This window comes from Tiliqua scincoides, chromosome 4 (genome assembly GCF_035046505.1).
Source record: "Tiliqua scincoides isolate rTilSci1 chromosome 4, rTilSci1.hap2, whole genome shotgun sequence".
NCBI lineage: Eukaryota > Metazoa > Chordata > Lepidosauria > Squamata > Scincidae > Tiliqua > Tiliqua scincoides.
This window is the reverse complement of record NC_089824.1, coordinates 162638840-162659900: the sequence shown is the minus strand read 5'-3', so window position 1 is coordinate 162659900 and position 21061 is coordinate 162638840. Positions and strand designations below refer to the sequence as shown.

General features: G+C 42.0%; 1 protein-coding gene across 3 annotated transcripts in view; it reads left to right on the top strand.

Moving 5' to 3' along the window:
- MAST2 (microtubule associated serine/threonine kinase 2) overlaps window positions 1-21061 on the top strand; it is a 217493-nt gene that overhangs the window by 167780 nt on the left and 28652 nt on the right. For all 3 annotated transcript variants that reach the window (XM_066626695.1, XM_066626696.1, XM_066626694.1), the window contains 9 exons: window positions 158-259; window positions 6959-7091; window positions 9207-9274; window positions 10976-11061; window positions 13036-13244; window positions 15000-15138; window positions 16293-16425; window positions 17755-17920; window positions 20132-20233. In XM_066626695.1, the coding sequence (XP_066482792.1) occupies window positions 158-259; window positions 6959-7091; window positions 9207-9274; window positions 10976-11061; window positions 13036-13244; window positions 15000-15138; window positions 16293-16425; window positions 17755-17920; window positions 20132-20233 (1138 nt within the window). The remainder of the gene's footprint in view (window positions 1-157; window positions 260-6958; window positions 7092-9206; window positions 9275-10975; window positions 11062-13035; window positions 13245-14999; window positions 15139-16292; window positions 16426-17754; window positions 17921-20131; window positions 20234-21061) is intronic.

Below are 21061 nucleotides of genomic sequence, written 5' to 3'. Positions count from 1 at the left end.
AAACTTCGGCAATATGAAATGAACAGAGTTAATTGTTGCCTTTCATGTCTTCAGTGAATGATGGCTAAAGGGTTGTCTATAGCTTCCGCAATGGATATAAGAGGGACCAGTTATTCTTCCTTTTTTTTTTTTTAACAATGATGTATGCTTTTAACAGGCCCACGAGCGGTCAGAGAGCTCAGAAGTAGCATTTGTTACCCAGCCTGTGAAAAAACTGATGATCATCATTGCACGGCCTGCACGATTGCTAGAATGTCTGGTAAGTAAACAATAAAATGTTCTATTTTGAAAATGTTTTTTAACCAGTGGTATGGGTGCTACCAGTGGTACTTTAGGTGGTGTCTGATGGTCCTCATGGGACCTGCATACCTGCCACCCAGCAGCAAGACCAGTGATGCAATGCAACAAACAGCAGTAGGAGGCTTGGCTTGGCAGGCAGAGCTCCAAAGCATGCTTTTCACTTACTAGTCCATCCCTGAGTCACTTGCTAATGTTTGTCGCATCATATCTGGCCTCCCAACCCAGAAGTAACTGGCAATGACATCACCAGTTACTTTCGGTAGTACTTCCAATAGGTGGGCTATTCGAAGTTGTACAACAGGAAACAAACATCAAGGAATGTTGTTCTAGGAAGCTCAAATTCAGTAAAGATTAACAGATTCTACCAACTGATAATCAGTATAGCAAAGGTAAGTTTGAAGAACCTAAGTCTTGTTCTTATAGCTGCTGTGCATTGCTGGAGAGGAGCTGCAAACATTGGCTGGCGGAGGGCATGCTTGTGGGGGAAGGATGAGGAGTATCTCTGGCAAGGCTGGACAGCACGTTGTACACACGTAGAATCCCTTTTCACCTGCCCTTAGCATGTGAAAACGGGTGCAGATATATATTTCTGCCAGGATTAAGAGCCCAATCCTAGGTATGTCTACTCTGAAGTAAGTCTCGTTCTAGTCAATGGAGCTTACTCCCAGGAAAGTGCCTAGGATTGCAGCCTAAGAGCCCAATCCTATGCATGTCTACTCAGAAGTCCACTTTAGTGAATGGGGTTTACTGTGGATAGGATGGCAGCCTCAGGGCCCAATCCTGTGCCTGTCTACTCAGAAGTCAGTCCCATTAGAGGCAGTAGAGCTTCCTCCCAGGAAAGTGTGGAGAGGACTGTAGCCTCAGAGCCCTTCCTGTGCCTGTCTCCTCAGAAGTCAGTCCCACTAGAGGCAGTGGGGCTTCCTCCCAGAAAAGTGTGGAGAGGACTGCAGCCTCAGAGCCCTTCCTCTGCCTGTCTACTCAGGCTGCAAGGCTATGACACTTTCTGGGAGTAAGCCCCATTGAACACAATGGAACTTACTTCTGAGTAGACATGCATAGGCTTGGGCTCTCAGGTTGCAAGGCTATGCACCCTTTCCCAGGAGCAAGCCCCATTGAGCACAGTGAGACTTACTTCTGAGTAGACACGCCTAGGCTCCTGCTGCAGATTGGCACGGGGGCTGCACCAGCCAGCTTCCTTCCCCTCCTCCTTCGCCAAGCCAGTACCTGGGCATTCTGTGGGTGCCGCAGCCCGTCTCCCTCCCTGGCTGGCTGGCTGTCCGTCCTCCTTCTCGGCGTTGGCACGTGTGCACAGGGGGAGGGGAGGCGAGCTGGGCTCAGGCGAGAGCTTGGAGATGGGGGCAGGAAGGGGTCGTTGTGCGGTCAGGCAGGGGCCAGGCGCCCGCCCACCCTGCACCCTCCAGCACCCACCTAGCGAATGGCTCTGTTTTGCTCCCCCCCCCTGGAATGCCTCCGAAGGGGAGGGGCCCCTGCTAAAAGGTGCAGGACCTCCATCCCCCTGCGTTCCATTAGAAAAAAAAGCCCTGGTTATAGTTAGTCACAACTGTTTGACTTCCACAGCTGAAAGATTTTCCAGTTAGCTAAATGTATTTATATTTATTTTGCTTCATAGGTTAAAATTAATTAAAATGGAGTGCTTGAACTAAAATTGATTTCATCCAATTGAAACTGGCAGGCTCATCTAAGATCAGCTTATACACACTGTATGGGCTTGCACATATCTGGCTGGGATTTTTTTTTTTTTACTTTAAACAGTAGACCACCATTCTAGTTGTTAAACTGTTTTTAAAAACTCCTCCTAGTTTCAGAAATAGAGACCTGCTCTTTAAGAAGCAACAGTCCAAAGCCCCCTTGTTGCATGGCAGTGAGTGCACAGTTCTTTGGACCCTTATCACATTGTTCAAAGAAGGTTATATAAAAATATTATTTAACCAGACAGTGAATAAGTTTCTCTTGCTGTCAGGGCCCTATACACAATGAAAACATAAAGCAAAATTTTCTGCATGAGGAATTTAATGGAATACATTTTTAGAACAGGGTAAGGGTATTAAAATTTAGCACATTAAAATTCTTCCCTGATATGAAATAGTCACTGGGAGAACATAATTAAATTGAAAACAAATTGTTATAATTCCTTCATCTCATGTTGCTTAAAAGTAGATGCATGTGCATGTGCCATTTTGCTGACTTATCATTTTCACAAGTCTTAGCAATGCTGCTCTTGGAAACAGGTCCTAAATTGATTCAGCCTTTAGCTAAAATTAGTTCTAATCAGGATTTATTTATTTGATTTATTTGATTTATATTTCACCTTTCTCCCCAAAGGTCACCCAAGGTGGCTAACAATCAAGATTAAAATACAGAACAGAGTAAAATATAAATCAACATTAAAAATAAAAAAACCAATTAAAACAAGATAATACAGTCAGCAGATAAAAACATACAGTAAAAGACCTAATTTATAAAAGCAACCCTTATAGGGCTTCGAAGGCTTTCCTAAATAAAAAAGTTTTTAGGCTCTGCCAGAACGTTAATAACGAGGAAGCTGTCCTTAATTCAAAGAGGAGGGAATTCCATAGAGCAGGTGCCACCACCTAAAAGGCACTGTTTCTTCACCACTCACCACAGCTGAAAGATTTTGTGCTGAAAGACTCACCACTTTAGGGTTTCTCTAAACCCTAAAGTGCTGAAAGCGCTTTAGGGAAACCCTAAAGTGCTGAAAGACTCACCACTCACCACTCCATCCCCTTCACCACTCTCAATAATAATAATAACTTGGTATTTATATACCGCCTTTCTGGTCATCGGATTACTCCTCTGACTTTATTCAAGGCGGTTTACATAGGCAGGCATTTCTAAATCCCTCAAGGGGATTTTTACAAACATAGAGGTTCTCTCTTTCAAGAACCAACAACAATTCAAAATGGATCTTCCTGCTTTGGTCTTACTTCTGGCCTCCAGTTCTCCCATGCAGGCTAACAAGCAGCTCCATCTCTCATATGGAGGGCAGCCAAGATGCTTCTTGCTCACACCAAAAGCAGGTGGAATCACTCAGCTGGGCTTGTCGGCTGCTTCAAGGTCTTGCCATTCTCAGCCGTTTGGCAGTGAGATATGATGATGGCACAACCAACAGGGCCCCTTCTGATGACCTCAGAGAACAAACCGGACTACACAGAAGAAGGCGGTCTCTCAAATATGCTTGTCCCAAGCTCTTTAGGGCTGTAAACGTCAAAACCAGCACCTTGAATTCAGCCAGGAAATGAATTGGCAGCCAGTGCAGCCGCCGGAGCATCGGCGTAACAGAGTCAAACCACCAACCTCCAGCAACTACATGAGCTGCTGCATTCTGCACTGGCTGCAACTTCTGGACCGTCTTCAGGGCAGCCCCACATAGAGCACGTTACAATAATCTAATCTTGATGTCAGCATGGCATGGACTACCATGGCCAGATCTGCCCGAGACAGATCTGCTGAAGCTGGGCAAAGGCACTCCTGGCCACAGCCAACACCTGGACATCTAGGAGTAGCTGCGAGTTCAGGAGGACCCCCAAGCTTTGAACCTGGATCTTTATGTATTAGTTTCTCTCCCTGTCATTCTGAAGAGAGAATTAAAGCAGTGGAGGCAATAACATCACTGATATCTGAGCAATGAATTTCAAAACTTGTTTCAACACTCTTGAATATGATGTGTCAAGACCCCAAAATACACAAATGCAAGACATTCTGATACAGCTGTTGTTAGCGTAGCTGATTTACACAGCAAGCTTTGGGAAACTTTTGTTAAGAAGATCAGTTCAAGGTTTGTGGTCCAAATAAAGGAAATATTTTAGTTTTGAAACTTTCTATTTGGATGGGGAAAAGAGAGGGGGGCCCTACATGCTTATGTGTCTAGCTGGAAATGGATTTTGGGAAGAAGGAAGGGTGTAGCAATCTGCATATCAAAGGAAGCATTACTGGAAAACAAGGGAGGGAACTCTCACATCCCATCTGGCTAGCTCACTAACTATATTACTCCCTTCATGTGCAGAATGCTTAGGCAGTGTTGTTGCACCTTTCTTCACTTCAACAGCTCTTTCAGTAGTGTTCACCCTCTTTTTACAGATTCATTGTTTTTGTAGTCAGTTTTCTGAACCAAATAAATTCAGTCACAGTTTAGTCCTATATCGTATGAATATAAAATTTAGCAGTAGGCTTCTTGCTCTTATTCCTATTGATTTTCTGCAATAATAGAAAGCATCTGGTTTCATTCTTCTTGTTTCTCTGTGTACAATGGACTAGATGAACTCTTAAATGCCCAGAATTGTTTACTGAAGATTATTTCCTACAAAAGATACACTTTCAGCAATGTGCATGCCTTCTAAGATGAAATTATTGAGCAGTTGATCATTTGAGGGTTTAACAATAAGGGGTAAAAATTATAATTTACTTGTGTTTTTAAGGAACAAAAAGGTATTATCTTCTCTTTGTATTCATGCCTTACATTGCCAAACGGCTGAATGCCAGAAGAGTAGTATTAATGCAAACAGGAACACATCCAAAAGAGGCAGCTCTGCTACATTCAACAATGTCATTTCAGCAATACATCTACAGTTTGTCTGTATGAACCCCAAAGCTAATTCACCCATTTTGCATTGGCTACTCCAATAGCATGTTTTCCTGTCCATATCATCATAATGTTAACTGCAGTGTGTGAGCTGCTTCCTTTGGTGTGCATATTACCTTCCAATAGCTTGCTACTTTTTTTTCCCTGTTCCTTCTTCCTGGATCCTACCAAGGAAGCGTTACTCTACACAAGTTCATGTTCCTTACCTATACACCATATAATACATTCAAAATTAAAAACAAAATAACAGAAAAACATGGTGGGGGCACTGGAACATGGTAATGAACACATCAGATAATTATATAGCGGTAGCATATTCAAAAAGTGCTAGTGTGGTGCACAGCCTTGTATTAGATACTGAGAATGCATTCAGGAGGCTTTGAGGGAGTCTGCTGCTTCCCAAAATATGGTTCAAAATGATGCGATATGTTTGAGCAAGTAATGGAACACCATTGTCCATGGGGGAGATGTGTTACCATTTGCCTCTGACACATGCAGAGTACCAGTGACATGCATGCAACCAGAATCCACATCACAATTACATTATTTCAGGGGATGTCCCACTTTTTCTGCTGGATCAGTTCTTTCCTGCCTCCTCTGGTCATCATCAGCTACCCTCTCTTTATTGTTGTCACTTTTCTTCAAGTCTCTTCTCACTGTTGAAGTCTGTTTTATGAAAGTTGAGAATTAGGCTTGCATTTTTAAGCATAAAATATAATATTCCATATTATCTCTTTGTTTGGCCAGTTTAACAAGGTCCTCCATCCTTCTGTCATGCTGATTATGCTTTAAGATTAAGCACCACTGTTTGCTGTTACCTGTAGGTGCATTTCTCAGTGGATAAAGAACTACTAAAGTTGGGCCTGCTTTAAAATCCCACCTCAGTCATGTGTCCTCTCTAGGAAGTCTTGGGCAAGATGCTATTGAGTCTGTCCCCAATCTGTAAATTGGGAATAAAATAGGCTTATCCCTGGACAGTTGTTAAGCTGAATGACATAAGGTTCTCCTTCCTATGTTTTGGGAATAGTGTGACATCAGAATGTAATTATTATAGTTATGAATAGATAGAACTTCAATCTATCCAAGTTATAACCCAATCCTATGAGCACACTGGCTACTGAAAAGCAACCATAAAGCAAGCTCTGGCAGTGCATCAAGTAGCTGCCACAGCACCAGCAGGAAAGCCAAAGCCTTCCTGTACTTGTCACTGGACCTCTGGCTGCCCGCCAGAGCAGGTGAGGCAATGGGAGGTGTGGGGGAAGGTGAAGAGAGGCGAAACTGGGCAGGGAGGCTGTAGGAGGAGATGAATCTAGTGGCGCACGCCATATCCTACCCCCTCTGGCACCAGCTTCCCTGCCCCCTTTCTTTCCTCCGATTTGCCCAGCGAAATCGCTGGTGCAGGTCCAAGGAGAACCATTGCAGGGTAGGAGGCTTGCAAAGGGTGAGGGAGTTCCCCTCTCCCCTCCGAAGCCTCCTCCACTGCCCACCCACCCCCCTCCCGGGATACAGCACATTCCTTTTCAGCTCAGCTGCACCAGTTGGTTGGGGAGGGGGAGATAGGATTGGGATGTTAGTTAATAGTTAACCTACCAGGCTTATCACCTTAGGAAATATTTGAGGTGGTATCATACTATCATATTATTCTGTTTTTCCTCTATTTCTATATTGTATTTTTATTTCTTTGACATTCCATAATAAGGAAGTACTGGTGACTTAAATATGGTCATTCCCAAGAATCTTTATTGAATATGCCCATGAATATATTAAATAATAAGATGATGGAAATGTATTCAGAAAGTGCTAGTGTGGTGCAGGGGTGGTGGATTCCAATTGTTACGTGTAACGTGACACTCTTAAATTCTCTACATGGGTCTGCTGAATTCATTTGTGAGTTTGGATTTTGAAAGACTCCTTGTGTTTTCTGCTGTATGCTTACTTTCCTTATTAGATTGTTATGATAAGTAACCACCAACATTAAAATGTTTTGGTATTGGAAATCAAATTACTACTTTAACTGTCCTCTTCTTGTAACTTTAGGAGTTTGATCCTGAAGAGTTCTACCATCTGCTAGAAGCTGCTGAAGGCCATGCTAAGGAAGGGGAAGGAATTAAATGTGACATCCCTCGTTATATTATCTGCCAGCTGGGCCTCACCCGGGATCCCCTGGAGGGTGAGAACTTTTGCCTTGTATCCTTAGGGTTATGTTGTTGTTGATGTACAGATGTGTCCCATCCCTCCCTCCCCTTATCTGTGGGGCTTCTGTTCTGCTCCCGCCATGGATACAGGGGAACCATTACCTTCGTGTTTTTTTTAGTAGTGATTGAAGTACAGGTGTTTAGTTTAACAAAAGAACATTCTTGCTTAACTGAAGGGGGCAGTATGCTGGCAACCAGCCTACCTACTACCGGGAGGAAACTAACCAAATGTTAATAGGAAACAGGACAGTTCCTGATTCCTGTTAACATTCAGTTAGTCTCCCTCTAGCGATATTTTCCCCCTTACCCTCTGTCTATGGGGCTGCTCAAATTTGTACCAGCAAATTTGCTGATGCTAATCCAAGAAGCCCACATTAGGCCAGTCGGGCTGAGAGTGGAGGTTAGGGTGTGGCCTAATGTGCCATGGCCAATCCTAGACCCGATCCGCCTCCCATTCCACCCTGCCGCAAAACGCCCACTCCCTGCCTCTGTTCCACCCTCCCACCACCCTCTCCAACCCACTTACTGGCCTTCTCAGGCTGGGGCAAACTTACCCTTTCCCATTCTGGATCTAGCATGGGGAGCTGGCATGCATTCTTGCTCTGGCCTAGCTTGCTCCTGAGGAGGCACAAATGTGTTTGTGGCACTCCTGGGCCAGCACAGGGAACTTGCACCAACCAAAGAGCAGGTAAGGATTGCGCTCCTTGAGACTTTGAAAAGTGGAAGTAGTATTTATGGTATTTTTATATAAGGAGGAATAGCAGTGTGATGAGTTTGTATTGGAGATGCCAAAGACCAGTTTTGGCAGCACTACAGAATAATGTGTTTTACATTATCACCTTACAGAAATTTCACACATCCTACTGCATGAAAATCACATACCCTTATATCCCTTTTTCTGCTAGCTACACATCTTACAAATTTCTGCATAGCTGTCAGTTTCAGAGCTGGCTGTATTTTACAGCAGGGGTTCTCAGCCAGTTGTATGTGTACCACCAGTTGTATGCCGTATGGTGTTGGATGGTATGCACAGCACCAACCATGTGGCAGTAAGATCACAACGGGAACTTCCAGTGGTGATAGGAAGCTTGACCAAGTAGACGGAACTCTAGCGTACAGTTTTCAAGCACAGGAAAAAACTCTCCTGCCCATTCTGAACATTTTGCTGACCTTGGAAGCTCCCCTTGCAGTCTCTGAACTCAGAAGTAACTGGCGATAATGTCATTGCCAGTTACTTTGGTGGTACCTCCAAGGACAGTGTGGTGGCTAGTGGTATGTCAGGGGAGCAGCATTGAGAAAATGCTGTTTTACAGCACTGTCCAGTTGTAATATTTCTGGGCTAATATAATGAGGGGGAAAATTGATTTCCTGTCTCCTATAGACTGATCTCCTATTTCTAAATGGATGCAACACCAACAATTATAGTAATTCTGTAATTACTGTTAAATAGCTTATTGCAATTACTCATTTAGTTTACCTTTTTATTTGTAAAAATGTGAATTAATTTCTGAAGTGACTGCCTTGGGGCCTTGTGTATGTCTGACAGAGAGAGAGAGAGAGAGAGAGATATTTATAGTACAAGTCCAGCCTTGTTATACACGGATTTGACTCAACACAAATGAACCCTGCAAATGAGAAGGAATGTGCTGATCCCTGGAGAAGGGGAAAAAGTGCACCCCTTTAAAATCACAGTTTCAAAAACTGCAGTTTACTGTTGCAGAGTCATACAAGTGATTACAGTCATACAAGTGATTACAGGTATAACCTAAGTATCCACAGATTTTTCTATCTCAGTGCTGATGAGAAGGACCCTTTAAATTAAAGGAAAACAGTCCTTTAATAATGCCAGAGAGGGCAGCCAGCTGACAATCCATCAGTCATTCTCTCTGCAGGCTTCACTCCTCCCTTCCCCCTGAGCACTTGAAAGAAGGCTAAATGGCAGCGATTATCACCTCCTCAATTCTTTCCCCCCTTTTATTGTGTGTGTACCAAATATATATACTGCTTTATCCCAAGAATGTGTAAGTGTTGGTTTTTTGTTTTGTTTTGTTTTTTTGAAAGCTATGTGGTGAGTTTTGTGTGTTTTCCAGAAATGGCCCAGTTGAACAGCTATGATAGTCCAGACACTCCAGAGACAGATGATTCCACTGAGGGAAAGGTACTAAATTAAAAGGCTCAATTTTATAATGCAATAGCAGATATGAACTAAAACTAATCCAGTTCAATATGAATTTAATAAAAGTACAAATTGTGCATGCATTTACCAATTCTTTTTTCCCAGGAAAAATATCTGGGTGTTACAGCCTTCACATTTTACTTTGGTATTTATCCAATATAAAGTTATTAGAAAATATTTCAAAATTGACTAGGGACATAAATTAATTTCATATTTGGAAGATTTGGTCAAGAAGCAGTATGACATGGGCTTGAGAAATGCCTACTATTGTTAATCTAGTTGCAAAGTATAGCCAGTGCATAGAGGCAGTAGGGGATTGGATGAGGATTAAATAACTGAAGCTTAATCCAAACAAGACAAAGACTCCTGGCTAGTAGAATTGTCTTTTTGGGAATAGGTGTTCAGTATGTATTGGATGGGATAGCACTTCCCTTGAAAGCTTAAGCTCGCAATTTGAGGGTGCTCTTAAACACAGTTTTGAGCATGAATACCCAGGTTTTATTTCAACCTAAGAGTGCTTTGCCCAACTTTGGTTGGGCAGCTAATTATGCCCATTCCTGAAAAGATCAAATGTGCCCATGATGGCCTCTCATTTGAACTTTTACAGTGCTTTCTAAATAGAGTGCTCTGAAGACTGCTCAGAAGCTTCAGTTGGTCCAAAATGCAATTGACTTGATAGATAACATGTGGACTGTCAGATTGGCAAGATTCATTTTTTCTGGAAGGCGTCTTAGTTCAGTTGTAAAGCACGTGCTTTGCATACACAAGGTCTTAGGTTCTATACCTGACATTATTCTGGTAGGGCAGGGAACTGGCAGTCTTTGAAGTCCTAGAGAACTGCTGCCATTCACTCTAGATTAAAATATTAATATCCCACCCCCTCCCCAACATCAGGGCACCCGAAAGCAGTATGCAACATTAAAAAAAAATTTAATAATATTAAATCACGAAAGCAGCATCCATAAAGAAATAAAAGCTGGAAATGAACCGCTTAAAATCAGCAGCATAATAATAAACAAAAGGCTAATGAGAGCAGCTAAATAAATAAATCTCAAAGGCTGAGAGAAGCATATTGGTAACCAATGTGTTGGTTTCCGCTGTAACACCTAGGCTCTGGAATTCCCTTGCTAGAGAGGCACAATTGGACCTGTGTTTGCTGGTTTTCTGCTGGTGAAGATATTTTCATACTTGCAAGCTTTTAACATGGAGATGCTGTTAGTTTTAACATGCTGTAATATTAACCTGCTGTGGTCTGCTTCACCATTGTTTTGTTGTTGAATATTTTACGGCTGTGTGTTTTGTTTGTATATGGTCTCTTTATTTTTATTGTAAACTGCCTTGAGCATCATTTTATGATGGAAAGGTGAGGTGCAAATGTCTTAAATAAATAAATAAACCAGATTCCCCCCCCCCAAGGGGACATCTCCCCTTCCCAGTGTGCATGTGAGCACATGCCATGTTTTTAAAAAGAATGCCAGGCTCTTTTTGACATATCATTATAGGTAAGCAAAAATAGTTGTTAAATTCTTTGAAGCAATATACCAGAACTTAATTCAGGAACTGAGTTTCTAGAAGTACAATTGAATAATAAAAAAAGTAAGAAGAACTATCAAAACAGAATTGGCTGTGTTTTTAAAAGATTGGCATTAAGTGGAGAATGAAAGGCATTTCTGGTGTTTTCAGAGCCGGAGAGCCACTGTACAAGTCAAGAAAACTCCATCTGAAGAGGAATTTGAAACCATTAAGCTAATCAGCAATGGGGCATATGGGTAAGGATATTGAATCCAGTCATTAAAAAATTGGCACTCTAACGAACAGGCATGAAGCATGGGAGGTGCAGTCACATCTCTCAGTGTTTGGGGTTTGAGTTTTTTGTTTTTGTTTTTCACTTTAAGGTAGCTACAAGTATCTGTGTTTGTGTCAATGTGCAATTTTGATTTGCACAGCAGTAGGGTTTGGAGTATAATTCTTCTGGATGCTGTTTTTAAGATCTTAATGGTAACTCCCCTTCAAAGCTGCTGCTGACCCTACAGTGGAAAAAAGTATGGGTTCCTGAATGATGCCTGTGTTTTTTGTCTGCAGAGCTGATAGTATTGGGAAGGTGAATTAAATTGAAAAGGTAGTACCACTTTCCCCCATTGTTGCTGCTTCAATCAGATTTGGAATCTCTCCACTTCCAATAACTGCCTTAAAGCAAAAACAAGCAAGCCCCCCTTCCCCCAACATCAGGAGATCTGAATGTGTGCCTTTACACCAACACTGCATGAGCTGCTTACATTACTTATTGGTAGAGGTGTTTGAAAATGGTGTTATTTTACTCAGAAGTCCATTGTGTTCCGTAAGACTTGGACTGTAATGCTATCTTACTCACCAGAAACAAATACCTCTACTTAATTGGTTTCCAGGGTCAATTCAACATGTTGGTTATTTCCTTTAAATGTTTTAGGGGCTGGGTATATTAAGGACTGTCTTCTATATGTTCATTCACATGCTTTGATCATCCGAAGTCTGCTCCTCCACTTCCCTTTTCATGAGATGTGCAACAGGCATCCAGAAGCCTTTTCAGTGGTGGCATCAACATTGTAGAATGCACCTCTCCCAGAAGCTTGTGTGGCCCCCATTCTTCGTTCCTTATGGTGTTTGGTTAAAACATGGCTTTTTTTTTTTGTTGTGTAGTTGGTGGGTGATAACTGGATTTGAATAACTTGGTGCTGGGTTTTTTCCGTGTTTGTTTTTCCTCCTTTGTGCATGTGTCTTAGTAGTTTTAATTGTAGTGGGTTTCGTTGTCCTTATGATTTTTAAAAATGTTTTATGAGGCCTAGGGTGGTTTTAGTAGTAAAGGGCTGACATCTTTTTTATAAAGGGCTGACAATTAATTGGTCATCTGTTCCAGGCATTCTTTAGGGGAGCCATGTAGCCCCCTGGGGAGCCCTGGCATTTTTGAAGGGTGTCACAGACTAAAAACTGTGAGAAGGGTGTCCCAAGGGTTTATGGGGGGCCCTGGTAACTAAATTAATTAAATACCCTGATAAGAGTTCCTTAGAAGCCATAGCCAAAAACGGTTGAAAATGACATATGTACCGTTGTTATACTATTTTTATACTGTGTTATAACAGTACTGTTTTATACAGTGTAATACTGTGTTATAACAGTACTATTTTATACAATGTAATACTGTTTTATCCAACTGTCTGTGAAATATTATTCTGTACTATGACCCAGCGCTGTATCAGGAGAAAAAGGAAAACAACCTAAATAATGAAAAGAAAAGCAATGAGAACTGCTAATTTTAATGTGGAGGCAGTTAATGATGTGAAAATACTGTAAGTAAAAGCATTCTGGATGGCACAGCTCAGGCAGAAATGTTGCTGTGTCTGAGTAAAGGTTTTGTTTGAATGGTGATTGATTATACTAGAATGATAAATTTTGTATGCAAGGGCTGGTTCATATGTTACCGCATGTCATTTTTCTCCGTTACTGCTGTCATGTATGAACTTGAAGCTTTTAATCTCAGCCATGAGGAGTGTCAGTCCCAAAGAAGATCTTACCCATCTACCAAACTTTGCAGGAGAAGCAAGGAGGGGATGAGAAATCATTTGCTCTGCATCTTTCTCTTCGTCTTGGTCATTTTATGAACTGACCAAACAGGTGAAACTTCAGGTAAACTTGAAGCAGGGGTCAGAGCTTCTGGAGAGAACATTATAACACTTCTAATGTAGTGCCATTTTCTTGTGTTCTCTCAGTGCAGTGTTCCTGGTGCGTCACAGGACTACCCGCCAGCGCTTTGCAATGAAAAAGATCAATAAGCAAAACCTTATTCTGAGGAATCAAATTCAACAGGCCTTTGTGGAGAGAGACATCCTCACCTTTGCAGAAAATCCCTTTGTAGTCAGCATGTTCTGCTCTTTTGAGACCAAGCGCCACCTATGTATGGTTATGGAGTATGTGGAAGGTACTATTTCACTATCATGGAATTAAAGTAGTCATAATGTTGATCCTACATATTGACCTTGTATGAACTATGTAGAGATAATTGTGTATAATACACATTTCATCCTTTAAAACCCCAAGTATCCCTCCCCCTCATACTCTGTAAGTTTGGAAGTTGCACCTCATTACCATAATTTAGAATGAAATTATAAATTTGTACTGTGTCCCAATAGTTCTACCCTTGCCTGGCCAGTCCCTTACAGTGTTCCTGTTCATGATGCTATAGCTGGCTGTTAGCAGGAACTCATAACAGCTTTCTGCTTCTAATGTTTTTGTGGAGGGGGTGCTGGAGAATGTTCACAGAGGAATGAATACAGTAATGCAGTGGCTCTCACACATTTAGCACTGGGACCCACTTTTTAGAATGAGATCTGTCAGGACCCACCAGAAGTGATGTCATGACCAGAAGTGACATCATCACGCAGGAAATTTTAAGTAATCCTGGGCTGCAATCCTACCCACACTTACCCAAGAGTAAGTTCCATTGACTATCATTGTTAAAAGAATATACATAGTAGCTTGTTAAAAGTACAGGTCTGTAACATTTCCCCAAATGAAGTCACATACCATGGTAGCATCAAGTCTAATATATTAAAAATAAAATATTGAAATGAACGGGGAGTGAGGAGGTTCCTGGGTGGGGGGAGGGCAGGCAGTGGGCGACCCTGGGGGCGTGCAGGCGGGGAGCGAGAGGCGGGATTGGGATCCAGTGCTTATGCTGCTCCGCACTCCTCAGAATTGTGCCACCTCAGGAGATGGCACAGGTCTGAGGAGACCCATAGGGAAAAAGGCGCCTTACCTGGAGGTAAGGGGAAAAGTTTCCCCTTGCCTCTGGCTGAGCCACCTTGGGCCCCTATACTGCGCTGGATACAGTGCAAGCCTCTTGGCTTGCCTGCTCCAGCGCAGGGTAGGATTGCGCTCTTAGAGTAATATCTCAGTAGACCGTGGTCAGCCCTTTGGCACTCAGTTCTAAATTTAAGCCGTAGCATAACTGTTGTTCTCTTACAGAAATGTTATGCTATTTCTCAAGTTTTTCCCTCTCTCTCCTACTTTTGTGTTCTTGTATGTAACTCACAGCAGTGTACATTTCTATTGACATAAAAGTTAGAAGAACAAGACTGCCGCTGAGTTATTATTTAAGGGATATTGGACCAAAAGATAGCTATGCAATAAGAATCATTCTTTAAAAAAATAATTGTCTAACACAGGGGTGCCCAAACCCCGGCCCGGGGGCCACTTGCGGCCCTCGGGGGCTCCCAATCCGGCCCGCGGGGAGCCCCTGGTCTCCAATGAGCCTCTACCCCTCCAGAGACTTGCTGGAGCCCGTGCTGGTCTGATGCAACTGCTCTCAGTGTGAGGACGACTGTTCAACCTCTCACCTGAGCTGTGGGATGAGGGCTCTGTCCATTTCTGTTTCACATCTGTGATGCAGCAGTGGCAGCAAAGGAAAGGCTGGCCTTGCTTTGTGCAAGCTTGAGCTACTGCAAGACCTTCATTCATTCATATAAGTTCCATCTCTAATATATTAATTTATGTAAATTTATTCAAATTTCAAATGTAAATTAATTCTTTTTTTCCTGGCCCCCAACACAGTGTCAGAGAGATGATGTGGCCCTCCTGCCAAAATGTTTGGACACCCCTGATCTAACACATTACTTTTGTTAACTTTGACTCCTGCTTCTCATCTCTATATACACTTTGTTTTCATTTGTCCTAGGAGGAGATTGTGCAACACTCTTGAAGAATATTGGAGCTTTGCCTGTTGATATGGCAAGGATGTATTTTGCAGAAACTGTATTGGCATTGGAATACCTCCACAATTATGGCATCGTTCACCGTGACCTAAAGCCTGACAAGTACGCTTTTAGCTTCTCATGTTTGGACCTGAAGTTGCAGCTGTCCATGTTAAAAATAGCTGTAGGAACAACATGTTCCATTTTCTATTCTACAAGGGCAACTTTTTATTTTAATGTTTGTCTTGTTATTGAGCTGTTTCTTTGTAGATGTCATGCTGTGCTTATCTCTTTGTGAGGAGGTCATTATTTTTGTATTTTGATTATTTTGTTTGCCACTTTCAGTCTTTTCTTTTAATAACCAAAGGAGGATAAAGTGGGATATACATTTTAAAAATGAATACTCCAACTGCTTTTTAAAAATGTTTATAGCTACCCACCATATTCTTTTTGTCATTCTTGGGCCAGATTTAAAGTAGGTGGTTGTTCTGCAGCCCGAGACATTCCTGAATAATAAACTGTTCATTGATCCATTTTTGTCTGACTTCTGGCCTAATGCTGGGACTGCAACTACTGTGGTAGCCCTAGTGAATAATTGTCATAAACAAGGAGCCATGCTTCCATGGTTAATTTTTTAAAACCGTGCCCTACCTGAGGAATGCGAATGATTGAACTTGATGTTCTGCATGCAAACCATGTGCTCTTCCACTGATCTTACCGCCCATCTCCATTAAGGATATATTAATGGATTTTTCATTATTATTTTTATGTTGTATTTGTGATACTATGAACCAATTTTAATTTTTTAACAAAGAATATGACCTGTACATGTTCTAAATGAACATCCATATTTCATGCTACTGAATAAATCAACTTGTTTCTGAGGTACCTGGGGTTCTGTCATTTAGTGAAAATTCACATATTAGCAGCCTGTGACAACCTCAATTTATGCTATATGCATTGAGTTAGATACAGGACAGTCAAATGGTGATTTTAGTTCTTTATCAATGGATTTCATAATATCAAGTATATAAAAATACTTTGTAAAATTTATGTGAGCATATATTTTAAACCTTGCTGCATTGAAACATTGGATAAAACTTGTCTCTTCAGCTGTCTTCCACAACAACTTACCTTGTATGATGGTGAGACACTGAAATAACAGCATGTCATCAGATATTTTGGTACAGAACAATAGTATAGAACTGTCATTAACTATTTATAGTAGTTTGAATAAATGGCAGTATTAAGTACTGGTTTGTTTCCCCTTTTTTCAGCCTTCTCATAACATCGATGGGTCACATCAAGTTAACTGATTTTGGGCTCTCTAAAATTGGCTTGATGAGCCTGACAACCAACTTGTATGAAGGGCACATTGAGAAAGATGCCAGAGAATTCTTGGATAAGCAGGCAAGCTGGAATTATCTTTCTGAAACCTCTGGGAATTAATGCATAAATTGTGCTTTATAGATTCAAAAAAGTGTTTCCCAAAAGTGTGCTTGGTGCTGATTTTGTGGCATGGGTGGCTTTGATCCAAAATAGTGCAGGCATGGACAGTCCTGTGCAATTGCATGGACCCCTTCATTTGCTGGATGGTAGAGTGTTTTCCAGCATTTGGCTATGATGTCATACATCATCACTAACTAATGGTTCACTTGAGGTCAGAGCTGCATGAAGCTCAGCTTCAAGCTGTGTAGCTTGGTGGGTAGAATGCCCCTGCTCATAATAAAATCCAATTTTGTCTGAAAATATTACAGATAGGATACAGTTATGCTTGACAGAATGCCAGAATGTTAACTAACATATGAGGTTAGGTTCATCCTGGTTATATCTATGTTATCCTTAAAACGTTTTGTGAAAGTTAATACTTTGATAGTATAACTTGTGACAGACCTGTGGAACTGTGAGACATCTGTCAGAGATAGCTCAAGGAAACCCCCCCCCATGACCCTCCCAAGGCAGTTTGTAATCATTGTCACCCCTTGCTTGATTGTGTGTGCCCACCTTCCTGCCATTTCTTTCATTGTTACCTTCTCTAGCTTTGGCCACAGTGGTTACCACCACATCATATTTCTCCTGCTGCCCTTTGGAAAATATAGAAAAGCGGAAGAGGAAGTGTCTTCCAGAAGATGCTCTAGGGCAATTCTGATCTACTCTCACTCTCTTCCTTTCCACACTCCCTCTTCTGCTGGAAGAAAGAAGTGGGAAAAAGGATTGCTACTGGTGCAGATGATAGAACAAAGGAGGCTAGGTTAGGCAGGCACGATGGGGATCAACTGAAGTACCTGGCAAAGGTGGAGGCAGATGGGGAGGGCGGTTTGCCACCTCTGCCAGTCTACTGCCTGAAGTGATTGCCTCACCTGTCCTCATGGAAGAACCAGCTCTGACATCTTTGTGTTCTTTATCTTCAAAGAAGTATTTTCTTTGTGACAAACAGCTTCAACTGTTTAAGTTGAGAACTTTATTCCTGAATCTTTAGTGTCTTCCCAGGAAAAGCAAGGCAATTCATATGACTCACTGTTTATTTTACTATGTACTTCACTTTGTGAACCATTTTTGTTGAAAAGCAGTATAATAATAACTACTACTACTGAGAAGCTGCTTTGTGGATTTTTCAGTTTAATAATATTGAGTACCATTATTAGGGATGTGTCCACAAGGAAAGATCTGCTTACCACAAGCTATGCGGAATGCTTTTAAATAAAATAGAGCCTGAATTACATTCTTTTTATTGTTCAGGTTTGTGGGACTCCAGAATACATTGCCCCAGAAGTGATTTTGCGGCAGGGTTATGGAAAACCTGTGGACTGGTGGGCAATGGGAGTTATCCTCTATGAGTTTCTCGTTGGCTGCGTTCCTTTTTTCGGTGATACACCAGAAGAGTTATTTGGACAAGTTATCAGTGGTATGTATCCTGTCTTTTTAATCAACAGGTGTTGTGAAGAGCTCCAAGAATGCTTAGTTCATCGGCATTACATGATGCATGTTACAAATGCACTTCCATGCTATTTGGATTACTTCTGTTGCTTATGAACATTAGAATTCAGAATCAAATATTTCACCATTGTCTCTAAAGTGTCGATGATTTGCAACTCAAGGTTTGCAAGGCTATTTGTGACGTGCCTGTGAGTCTTGCAAAGTGCAAGAACTGGCAGTCAAGATGACAGAAGCACTACAAAGGGAAACACCTTGAAAAATTGAGGTCCAGTGAGATTGTCTCATGGAATAATATTTGTAAAAATCTTATTGAAAAATGGATTTATGTTCACCCTGCCTGTGCAAAACTGCCTTGAGTCTTTTGAGAAAGGCAGTATATGAATATTATAATAAATAAATGGCTTGACCTGCAAACCTTGAGCAGAACAAGGCAGGGTTTGTTGGGTTTTGGACATCACAGTAAATTTTCTTTTCTCAACAGTCTTTTTTGAAGATAGTTACTCTTGAAAGGCAAATCTTGTTTTCTTTCTAAACCAGATACTTTAAATATACTTCATTCATATTTTGGGGAGGGGGTGAGTTTTGGGTGGTGAACCGAGAACTGTTGAGTTTTGTGCAGAAACACAGTTAAACTGGTTCTGTGTGAAAACTGAACTGGACCATTTCCAGTATTAAGTTACTTGTTGAACCTGGTATTTCCACCCATGTTGATTACTATAGGACAGTGGTTCTCAAACTTTAAGGGAGTGTTACTCCCTCAGTAAGTTATTGTGGGGGAGGGGCTAGGGCAGTGACGCAATCCCCAGGGGGCACTAAGGGAGGTCGAGGGGGGTGCTTTGCACTTACTTTGTACAATGTAGGGCTTCAGCAGGCTGCAGGAGGTGCAGGGAGCCCTCCGCAGTGCTCCCCAACTCTTGGAACCCTGCAATCAAAGCGGCCGCAAAGCACCTCCTGCAAAATGGAAGTGTTTTGCGCCCGCTTTGACTGTAGGTTCCAGGCGTCGGGGAGGGCTGCGCAGGGCTCCACGCACCTCCTGCACCTCCCCTTCCCTTGCCCATTAAGGAGACTAAGTGTTACACGAACTGGTGGGTCACGACCTACCAGTTTGAGAACCACTGCTCTATGAGGAGTTATTTTCTCTTAAACTTTCTGGTTTATTGAAGACTCCAATTTCTGCAACTTATAGAAACACCAACCCTATATGCCAACGGTTTTCAGATTCTCTCGGAGAGTTTGAACAGCTCGAAGTTCTTGCAGGGATGGGGGGAAAGCAGTGACGTGATCCCCAGGATCATGTTGCTCAGGGGGCTGCAGGGGGTTGGCTGTACTTACCAGAGCCTCCTGCAGCCTCCTGGGGGTGCGGGGAGCCGTGCGCGATCTTCTGCAAGGCTCCCTGAAGCTTAGAAAGCAAAAGTGGATCCATTGCACCCCGCCTCTGCAAAACCAGAAGTGGAGCGCGATCGCTCCACATTTACTACTTAAGCTTTGGGGAGCCCTGCAGTCTGTCGCGCAGGGCTCCCCGCACCCCTAGGAGGCTGCAGGAGGCTCTGGTAAGTACAGCCAAGCCGCTGCAGCCCCCTGAGTGACGCGATCCTGGGGATCTCATGGCTGCCTCCTTGCTGCCCCACCCCTTAAGGGGGCAGAGGCCAGGACCCTAGGCTGGGGCGTCGCAATGCCCCAGTTTGAAAATCCCTGCTATATGCTCTTTCCTGTCCTTTCAATAGATTTTGAATCCAGGTGTATAACCTTATCTTACTGATTCTCTCTGTTGCACCAGGTTTTTGATATACCTACCTACATCTATTTTCTTTTTTGTCTCAAAGCACTCCACCACTGGGCTTGAAAGCTTGTAGCATTAGCAAATAAACAACTTTATGTTGTCAATCTCCAATCATCATTTTTATATACAACTTTTACTACTTTCCATACAAGGAAGATGTCCCTAATTTATTTGTTTATTTAAAAGATGTCTATACCACTTTTCCTATGCTCAAATTTGCACCTGTTCTGCTTTCAGCCCCTTGTGTCATATTCCACACCATTCTGGAGATCCCCTGACTCTTAGGAGTGACTTGGGGTGGAGCACTGAAGGCTACAATGGGAGGTGGGAATATGTTTGCAATTTGGATACAGGCCTCTGAAGTGAGATAATCTAATCCTATCAGCTTTTTTTCCATAGATGAAATTGCCTGGCCAGAAGGAGATGAAGCCTTACCACCAGATGCGCAGGACCTCATTGGTAAACTTCTCAGACAAAACCCTATGGAAAGACTGGGAACAGGTACAAACTTGTTCTTTAAAACTAGTTGCTTACAAACTTTGGAACACCAAACACAAGTTGCTAAGAAAAATACCAGTTTATTGCAAAGAAGAATTATTTGCTGGCCATATACTCAAGTCTTCTTTGTGAGTTAACTGTTCTCTCTTTCTATGATAAAAGCCATGTAAAGGATTCTGTGGCAGAAGGATATGGAGAAGGGCAGAAGGGCATATGGAGAATATGTTTTTCGTCATTCTCTAAAGTGCTACAGTTATCAGAACATTGCATCTCACAACTTCCTTGCTGTTTTAGCAAATTCTAGGATTAACTGATAAAGCTATTTGAAGGGTAGACTCTCTTGGACAAATAAATCAGCTTCACTCTTTAGCAGTGTAAAAGTTTCAGGTTTCTATCCCTGACTCCTGTACTTCAGTGGCCACTGCCATTAAAGCTTTACGCACTCTGAAATATTCACTTGCTCAGCCATTTGAGATATGGACATAGCATTGCCCTTGAGGTTTCTGCTCCCTCAAATATAGTAAGCATATGCTATAGTGTGTTCTCTCTCTCTCTCTCTCTCTCTCTGTATGTGTGTATACACATGCAGGCAGGACAGGCAGATTTTTTTGGAGCTTCAATTAGTTATAATGCTGAGGCCCAAAATTTCAGCTACATTATTTTCAGAAAATGGGTGACAAGACACTTTCCTCATTTTCTTTCTCTTTTAGTATTACTACTCTTATCTGTTCCTAAAATTCAGGGTAGTAGCAAGTTGATATTACCAACATGTGTCCTGTATCCTTGCATCATTTTTGTGAGAAAACTAAGCTGAATGTTATTGAGTTGTCT